Genomic DNA, 10,258 nt, shown 5'->3' with positions numbered 1-10,258 from the left:
TGTTGTGTGGATGGGGTTCAAATTTATTTGATAGGTGGGGATATTGTTCTCTATATTTTTCAAAATAAAATAAAAACTTAATTACTAATATTTTAAGCGTATAAAATTTTATTGATACAACATAAATATTATAAATTCTAAAACATATATATTTATAGACAAAAAACTTTAGTAATTAAAAAAATAAAAAAGGTGAAAAATAGAGAGAAATCTATTTAATAAGAGAGTATTATAGAAAATATAAATATTTGTGAAACGAAGAAAGCACAATTTTTTTGTGAAACGAATTAGATGCATGCTATAGTGGAGAAAATCGCCCTGTCATTTATAATTCACTTTTATTTAGATTGATTATTGACCACTCCTTTTAATCTCTAAATATATATGCATAGTATTATAATAGTTTTTAAATATATCAAAACTTCATAATCATTCCTTAAGTAGTATGTCTTTGTAGTAGTTACATTGAACCAATGACTAAAAGATACATTTTATGAAATTGTATAATTTTGATATGTTAAAGACAATAATAAATATAAGAAAATAATATAATTCAAGAATTTAGTGTTAAATCTAAAGTATTTAATAATTTAAGTTACTATTTATTCCTAAAACGCATTGCTGCTACTACTTTTATCACTAAATATAATATTATTTTATAGATTAATTTGTCTATTTTTATAATATTATTTTAGAATTTTTAACTACATTAATTATTTTTTTATTAGTATATTTTTTTATTAACTTACATATTTTTATTTGTTAACTAAATTAACTATTAAAAAACAAATTGAGAACCAAAATTGACTAAAAGATGCATTTATGAAATTGTATAATTTTGATATATTAAAGACAATAATAAATATAAGAAAATAACATAATTCAAGAATTTAGTGTTAAATCTAAAGTATTTAATAATTTAAGTTACTATTTATTCCTATAAAGAATTGCTGCTACTACTTTTATCACTAAATATAATTTTCTTTTATAGATTAATTTGTCTATTTTTATAATATTATTTTAGAATTTTTAACTACATTAATTATTTATTTATTAGTATATTTGTTTATTAACTTAAATATTTTTATACAACCAACAATAAATATTAGAATATTAACATTAATTAATTTTTCTTCTTCAAGAATAAACATGACAAAACAATATACGTTGTCGAAAAACAATGCAATTAACAATTTTTTTTAATTTATGTGATTTTGTTTATGAGATCATATAGATAGTATTTTCTTGTTTAAATTACTAGTTATTTCATAATTAAAGATTTGTTTAATTTATATTTCGGTAAAATCAGTTTTTAAGAAACTAACCAACAAAACATTAATATAAAATAATTACTTTGTGTTTAGAAGTAACAATTTGGAAGTAAATTTAAATTTTTAATCCAATTATATTTATCTTTTACTAGCCCAAAGATATACATTGACATATCCGTCTATCCATTTGTTTATTGTGTTATATTACATACATATTTTATATCATGTAAATGAATAATATTGAACAACTTACATGTTAAAAATATTTATAAATTTTTAAATAAACTAACAAATTATAATATATTTTTAAAAATACCACATCAAACTTAAAGAATAATGGTATAATATATTAAATAATATGTCAAATTTAGATTTTAAATTTTTGTAGTATTTCAATTTTAAACAACTAAGAAGTAGAATAAAAATTTAATACGTGATTATAATATTTCACAGGTATTTGTTCAAACTCGATATAAGATATCAAATTTAATAATATTGACATTTGTCAGTTGAGTTAATACTTAACGAATGTATTTTTAATTTAAACAAAATATGAAGCAGCATACTTGACTTTATTTTATTTTTTACTAGAGAGTGGCACAATTAGTCTACTTAGCTTTTAGTGTTAGTTTTAATTTCTTCCAACGCAGATTATCTTAACTTGGTTGTATCTGTATCACTCTGCTTGTCTTTGAATTAAATTGTTTCACTATCATAATAAAAAAGGCTCACTGAAATATTAATTGATTCTTTTTTTTCAAAAGTTACTAATTGATGAACAACTGCTCAAAACCAGAACAAAAACAAAACAGTAATAAGTGTGAAATGACAATGATCGCTCTATAGCTTATAACTTGTAGTTTAAAGCTAATAAATATTCAACAAATTGAATGTTTTATAAAATTAGTGATTCAATTAGTTTTAAAATGTAAAATGATGTTTTTAACTAAAAATATCAATTGATGTTTAAAATATTTAAAAAATATTAATTTAAAATTTTTCAATCTGATATATTTTTTATTTATTTATTTTAAATTAAAATGAATTAATAAATAATTTACTTTAAATATTAATTATTTTAAATTATAATAAATAAATTATAAAGAATAAAAGTAAATTTTAGTTACAACAATAAGAATAAAATTAAAAGATAAAATGATAAACTATAAAGTCATAAGTTATTTAAATTAACTTATCAAAAAACACTATAAATTATAAACTTATAAATGACCGTTAACAAATAGAATTTATATTTATAAGTTATAAACTATAAATTCATTTTTAAATTTAGATGAAATAATAAATAAATAAATAAAAATCTATATACAAATGTAAAGTCTTATATTCAAACCTGATATATGAAATTTAACTTAAGAAACATTTGATACTAAAATTAAACAGAGGTTTCTTTGCACAATCACGCTAAATCAAGCCTTGTGTTACTTTTTTTTTTTTTTTTTTTTTTTTTTTTTTTTTTTTTTTTGTAATAACCTCAAACTACATTAAAAGAGAACTGGACCCAAATGGGTCGTATCCGTTAAAAACAAGGAGAGAAAAAAAGTGGGACATCTTCTATCTACATCCTATTTAAACTATCGGTGGCAAACTTAGCAATACAGTAGGGGTCATTGACAGGAATTAAAATTTTGTCAAATAAATGAATGAATACGTATTTGTCATAAACCAAAAATGAGAGAAGTTAATGAAAGGTCAACATTTGGAGTACGAAAGAAAGCTATCCACAATAGTGGAGTCAGTCTAGCAGAGGAGATTTTGACATTTGATAAGGTTTTGATAAAGTAAAGGTTGACAAAAATGATTATTGAAATGTGTCATGGGTCTATAACCTGTGTCTAATTAAAAAAAAAGAATAATAATTATTATGAATGTGGCTTGCTGTTAAGGAGTCGACAAATATCAACAATAGTAGAAACATTAGAAGTCAAACGAATATAGTTTATGGAGAAGTAATTTTGATTATCGTGGTATGTCACATAATGATGGTTACTTAGTTTATTTTAACTATTTATATAAATTATTATTGAAGAAAAATGCTCTAATACTCAAAACTTCAAAAATCCTACTCATATTAAAGCTTTTTAAAAAATTTAGTATGTATAATGTATTACATGTCCTTATACTTCATTAAAAACTATGTATTGTCATTATGTCAAAAATTATAGTTCTATCGTTCACTGTGGTTTTTTAATTTCAATTTGCAAATTTGACCCAAATGGGTCGTATCCGTTAAAAACAAGGAGAGAAAAAAAGTGGGACATCTTCTATCTACATCCTATTTAAACTATCGGTGGCAAACTTAGCAATACAGTAGGGGTCATTGACAGGAATTAAAATTTTGTCAAATAAATGAATGAATACGTATTTGTCATAAACCAAAAATGAGAGAAGTTAATGAAAGGTCAACATTTGGAGTACGAAAGAAAGCTATCCACAATAGTGGAGTCAGTCTAGCAGAGGAGATTTTGACATTTGATAAGGTTTTGATAAAGTAAAGGTTGACAAAAATGATTATTGAAATGTGTCATGGGTCTATAACCTGTGTCTAATTAAAAAAAAAGAATAATAATTATTATGAATGTGGCTTGCTGTTAAGGAGTCGACAAATATCAACAATAGTAGAAACATTAGAAGTCAAACGAATATAGTTTATGGAGAAGTAATTTTGATTATCGTGGTATGTCACATAATGATGGTTACTTAGTTTATTTTAACTATTTATATAAATTATTATTGAAGAAAAATGCTCTAATACTCAAAACTTCAAAAATCCTACTCATATTAAAGCTTTTTAAAAAATTTAGTATGTATAATGTATTACATGTCCTTATACTTCATTAAAAACTATGTATTGTCATTATGTCAAAAATTATAGTTCTATCGTTCACTGTGGTTTTTTAATTTCAATTTGCAAATTTACCTTGGAAATTCTTATTTTCTATAATTTACTTATTCGTCATTTACCTTTCAAACATTTTAGTTCATGTCATTTATTTTATCGTTATTTACAATTCAAACAACTTTTCATTTCTAAGTTATATCTTTTGAAATTAATTTACCCAAAACATTTTCTAAGCCAATTCTAACCGTAAAACCAAATTTTATTTTAAAAGACGTTTACAAGATTACTCTTGTAAATCTATTTATTAACTTGTTTGAACTCCTACAATCGCACTTATTAAACATTTATACCTGTTTTGAATTTGGTTGACTTTTCTTTGACCCATAATCAATGTAAACAATATACTAAGTTATTGTCATTTCTATTATTACGACGAAAATAAACTTTGTTGAAATTACTTAATGAAACTCAACACTCTTCTAGCATTGAATGCACGTAACCCTAAAATATTTTGTCGTGTTCAATTTAAGCATGTTACCCTTATAGACCTAAAGCTTAAGGGGTTGTGACATGTCATAAGATTTTATAATCATCTCGGTCTTGCCCAATACGACTTGGTGAAACTATAAGCAGGGTAAAAGATCCATATGCCGAATAGACAAAGTTTTCTCTTAGGTATTCAAAATAAGTAAGCTTTCATAAGATTTAACCATGACACAATCAAACCATAATGAACATGTGCAGAATAAAGGGATATCTGCCTCCCCACATAAGTTATAATGAATATGTGCAGAATAATGGACAAAAGCTAAAAGTTCAATGTACAAAAAATCACTAAGCCATAGCTGACTCAAAAAACCTAAGTTATTGATTCTACTCGCCACACACCCCGTCTAAAGCATGGTTCTAGATCTACAAAAAATATACTTCAAAAACAAGAAGTAAGGAAAATACAAATGTAGTTCCAAATACGGTGGAAAAAGAAAAGTGAGAGTATCAAGATTTTATAAGTATGATTGTTGAATGAGTTATTTTCAAATAAAAAATATCACAAAATTCATTTTACAAAATAATAATATAAAATCTATATATTTTTTAATATTAAAAAATATTTTATAATTCGCAAAAATCTTAACCGAATACCACTAAATTCTACTGCACTCTTAAAATAATTTAATAATATTAATTAAATACCACCAAAATTATTCATGTTCTTTAAAAATCTTTATTTTTACGAGATTTGTTATCACGTAATCTTTTTTTGATTTTTTTTAAATCTTAATTCAATATATCCGTAAATTATTATTTCCTTTTAGAAATTAAAAGAATCTCCTCTTAGTATACGGGTATTGAGTGGGCTTTTGATAGAAATGGGGTATCGTGTGGGCTAAACTGACTAATTGAGATAGATATTGAGGAATAAAAAATTAACCAATGAGTGAATGAATGACGAGGACAGGTAACGAACATAAACCCCCTCTTTCTTAGAATAATGTTACGTAGAGACTCATACATCTCGTTGATACATTCAGTGAGGAAACAAAAATTGAATGTGATAGGTTGGTGATCTAATAAATAAAAAGATAGAGATGACGCAAAATAAAATGTTAAGTATCTGTATGGTATTTTAAACTGTTTAAATAGTTCAATCAAATACATAAAGTCCAAGAATTTTAATATAAAATATTTTAAAGTCTATAGTATAAAATTATTCGTAAAATTAATAAAATGGACATCATATCATATTCTTTCTTTCCATTGATAAGAAAATCATTTTATTTAACATTTATTGACATAAATATTAATTTTAGATAAGAATTTAGAAATTTTAATTTTAAAATAATAAAATATAAGACATTTTTATTAAGTAATTTTTTTAGACCATTAAGTGAAAACTTTGTTTTACATATAAATCTAAATACTCTTGTTTCTGGTGCCTTATTTTCAGTCCGGTCCTATGTCTAAATGCATTTGTGTCTGCGTGAACGTTGAATTGATTATGTTTTTTTTTTTTTTTTGACAAGTCATCCTTCCATCACTTTCTTGTAAGCTTCATCCATATTTGAACTTTTTTTTATTCATAAACGGATATTTGAATTTCAAACACGCACTACGAAATGGAAAATCCAATAGACAATTTCATTCGACCAAGTTGTAATTCAGATGATTGTGAATTGATACTAAAATCAAATATTTGTAGTGGTAAATAAATAAAAAGTTAAATCGACTACTTCAGACCATAGAAAAAAAATTGAATTAATTGAGGAAATAATGAAGCGGAGAAGGCATTATTTGTCACACAAAGCATATTTATCTCCAAAAAACAATATCCAATCTTTGTCGCGTTTTGACGAGTTTAAAACATTTTATCACCACCAAATTCGGTCAACAAACATTAGTCAATTTTTCAACTCAAACTAAACTTGAACTAACCGTATCTCACAATTTCATAGTTAAAAACCTATTTTCTATGCAATTTCCATTTGACAAATAGGTCACCACACTAACAACAACCCCATGATCAAAAAAAATTAAACGGCCAAACATAAAAATAAAAAATACATAGTTTAATTAGAAACAGATACATTAGTTTACCCACCATCACACTTCAAAAGTCAGGATCTCCCTTCAAAAGGGTCAGAATCTTCTTATCTTTATATCATCCTAATTAACTTCCCCTTGCCTTCGATCATACCAAAGTCTATCCCCATACGCATGTATATATATGATTCCAATTTCCAAACTTATACTTAATATGATACTACCATTTATTATATCATAAAGTTCCTTTCATTAATCAAGGTTCATAATTGAGCTACTAGCTCTTTATTGTTTCCCCTGAAAAAAACATAATTAATCGTTATGTTTCGGTTATTCAGTTATTACTTAAACTTTTGGTTCTTGTGTGTGGCCCTCTTTCTTTGGCGCCCATGTTTTCCCGCGAGGATAATACCAGAATCAGTAACCGTAATAACAACCACCGAAAAACACAACGCCACGTGGCACGATTTCTCAAAGTTTTTACACGCAGAAAGAGGAAGCCACGTCAGCGGCATGGCGGAGCTCAAGAAGTTTTTCAACCGTTTCGGTTACCTCTCCGCGCCGGAAACCACGCCGAATTTCACGGACAACTTCGATTCAAACTTTGAATCCGCCGTCTTGCTTTATCAGAAACAGCTCGGTTTACCGATCACCGGAAAACTCGATTCCGATACCATATCAACCATCGTATCTCCGAGATGCGGCGTTTCCGATAGCACTACGAAAAGAATACACGTCACGCGTCACTTCGCATACTTTAACGGTAAACCGCGGTGGCTTCGCGGTTCCCCGATGACTCTTACATATGGTTTCTCACCTTACAACATGATCGACACGATAAGCTTAACGGAAATCCGAACGGTTTTCGAGCGTTCGTTTACGCGATGGGCGTCGGTGATTCCGGTGAGTTTTCGTGAAACGGAGCGATACGAATCGGCGGACATTAAGATCGGGTTTTATATCGGCGATCACGGTGACGGAGAACCGTTCGATGGTGTTTTGGGGGTTTTAGCGCATGCTTTCTCCCCACAGAATGGAAGATTTCATTTAGATGCAGCTGAAAATTGGGCCGTTGATTTTGATCACGATGATTCGAGGGTAGCCATTGATTTGGAATCAGTGGCAACGCACGAGATAGGTCACGTGCTTGGGCTGGGCCATTCATCTGTAAAGGAAGCAGTGATGTACCCAAATTTGAGCCCAAGAAGGAAGAAAGTTGACTTGAAAATTGATGACGTGGAAGGTGTTCAATCACTCTATGGGTCAAACCCAAACTTTACTTTTAGTTCTTTGTTGCAGTCTGAGGATGCTTCCAATGTTGCCCTTGGATTCCAAACTGGTTTCTCTAAATGGACTTTCTCTTTGCCTCTTGTCTTGTTGATATTATTTTTTGGTTCTTGAATATTTACTTTTTTTTTTCATTATTCCTCTTTCATACATGTATTTTTATTCTTTGATCTATGTAAAAAGAAAAACAAACATTAAAGGATAGAAAGCAAAGTTGAATCACATGGGCTAAACCCTAATGATTCATATTTTATGATATAGCTCTTTTTTTTACATCTTACAATAGATAGATATTTTTTTAATGTGTCAATATTTTTAAGTCTTAATTACATGCAATTAACTTGTTGACATGAAAGTGAATTGTTTATGAAAATTCACTTAGAGAGTGACTTGCATTAGATTCTAATATAGATCAAATAAATTTCTCATTTGCAATATGTCATTAAAATTCAACCTTAAGATACATAGGTTGAAAAAGTATCACATGTTTTGAAAACTAAGATCAAAATATAGATTTATAAATGGGAGAACCAAAATCATAAACAAATAATAAAAATTCTGAAATTGTCTTTAAGTTTTTTTTTTTAAATAAAAAGATGTAACTTTTTATTTTTTTTTAAATTAAAAAATATATAAATTAAATGTAATTGCAATGTTATGACGAGGATCATATTGCTCTTCTATTTATTTTTTAAAATCACAAATAGTGGGAGGAAGTAACCAATGTATCTCTCTTTGTACTTGAGATATATTTAGTTATGTAGCTATCAAATAGTATAAATATCACACGCGGGATACTTTTCTCCAAAGTTGAACGGGGACAAATGAAATTGATTCGTTCTCTGAAGTGTGGTTCAAAGCTGCGTCATATTCACAATGGGCATTTTGGCATCAATCCTTGAGATAATAATGGGAAATGATGTAACATAAAAGAAAATACAAATAAGGAGAACATTCGCTGTAAAAATGTTATTTCTTCATTCACTCTTCCATGTTTTACATAAAATATGAGGATGATGATCTTTAATAAAATGACAAATTATTATTTTTATATTTCTTTAAAAAATTGTTCCGTATTGAGTGGCATCACTCGATAATAATTTATCAATAGGATACAAAATGAGATAATTGTTTGGTATTGAGTTACATTACTCAATAATTGTTTCGTATTGAGTGGCATTTACTCAATAATAATTTATCAAATAAAATATATAGGAAAAAAATATGCAATATACTCTGGCAAAATATTTTTTTGCATCACTTTTATAAATGGTTTAACATAAACCAATATTTAAAACCTATTTTCAGCGGGTGACGCTCCTTATTTTTAAATATAGAAATGTAATATAATTTATGTTTATTTAATATACAATATATATTTTTTATTTTATTTTAATCAAATTGTTATTATTTATAAAAATCAAAATGAATATTAACATATACTTTTTAAAATATGTATGTAATCGTTAGAGTTATAAATATTTTTTAAAATCATCTGAGTGCATATTAGAATTTCCATGTACTCCTTAATATTAATATGATGATTGGTTTAGCAAAATGTCACATAAATCGTAAACTAAGAGACTCTATTGTCTAATAAGAAGCTAACAGTTCACAAGCAACAACAGTATCCTTACCCAATGGTCATTACACCTTCTCTATATTTAAGATAAAAAATCTAGATTTAGGTAAAACAATAATTTCAACGCTATATATAGCAAAAATGAAGAATAAAACTTTTTTCAGAGAGAAAGATAGAGGTTGGTAGAGACACCGACATCGTGATGATTATCTGGGCTTCAACATGAAAATAAAAATTAGCTATAAGAGGCAAATGCAGGAGCATAGCTTCCATTTTATGAAATTAAATTCACAATTGATGGTATTTTGATATAAAGGTTGCATTGTTTATACAAGAAAATGCAAAAAGAGAGATAAAAAAAAAAAGCATTTTTTTCTCTTTTTTTGTGACAGGAAACAAGAGCCAATTTTGATATAATTTGTTTAATTTTTTGATTGGAAGCCAGCAAGAAAAAATGGGGTTGGTAGAAGATGTGACATTAATTGGAGGGTTGATAGGAGTTCAATTTATCTATGCAGGAAATGCTGAGCTAATGAGTTATTCAATGTCATTAGGCATTAGCCCTCTTACCATTGTTGTTTTCACTTCCATTGCTACATTCCTTATTCTCTTCCCCGCTGCATTTTGTTTTGAAAGGTCCTCTTTCTTTTTTTTTTTTTTTTTTTTGTTATGAATTTTGGATTTTTTTTCTCTATTTTCTATTGGGGTGGGAATTTT

At 26.9% G+C, this 10,258-nt stretch overlaps 2 protein-coding genes across 7 annotated transcripts in view; both read left to right on the top strand.

Annotated features, from left to right (window-relative positions):
• Nucleotides 1–6,665: 6,665 nt before the first annotated feature.
• On the top strand, nt 6,666–8,234 carry LOC101503463 (metalloendoproteinase 1-MMP). The gene has a single exon (XM_004511633.4). It carries the CDS (start codon nt 6,994–6,996, stop codon nt 8,071–8,073), a length of 1,080 nt encoding a protein of 359 aa, XP_004511690.1. The 5' UTR covers nt 6,666–6,993; the 3' UTR covers nt 8,074–8,234.
• Nucleotides 8,235–9,594: 1,360 nt separating this feature from the next.
• The window catches only part of LOC101502932 (WAT1-related protein At5g47470), a 4,432-nt gene continuing 3,768 nt past the window's right edge, over nt 9,595–10,258 (top strand). The window contains exons 1-2 of one of the 6 annotated variants that reach the window (XM_073364224.1): nt 9,595–9,719; nt 10,060–10,177. In XM_073364224.1, the coding sequence (XP_073220325.1) occupies nt 9,683–9,719; nt 10,060–10,177 (155 nt within the window). In that variant the 5' untranslated portion in view covers nt 9,595–9,682. Of the gene's footprint in view, nt 10,178–10,258 lie in introns of all 6 variants that reach the window. The other 5 variants (XM_073364223.1, XM_073364225.1, XM_004511631.4 and 2 more) reach the window with 5 other exon arrangements.

This window comes from Cicer arietinum, chromosome 8 (genome assembly GCF_000331145.2).
Source record: "Cicer arietinum cultivar CDC Frontier isolate Library 1 chromosome 8, Cicar.CDCFrontier_v2.0, whole genome shotgun sequence".
Taxonomy (NCBI): Eukaryota; Viridiplantae; Streptophyta; class Magnoliopsida; order Fabales; family Fabaceae; genus Cicer; species Cicer arietinum.
The sequence above is the reverse complement of the archived record's forward strand: the minus strand, read 5'-3'. Positions and strand labels throughout refer to the sequence as shown.

Coding starts and splice junctions, on each gene's coding strand:
- LOC101503463 (XM_004511633.4), top strand. CDS start 6,994: ATGTTTCGGTTATTCAGTTATTACTTAAACTTTTGGTTCTTGTGTGTG.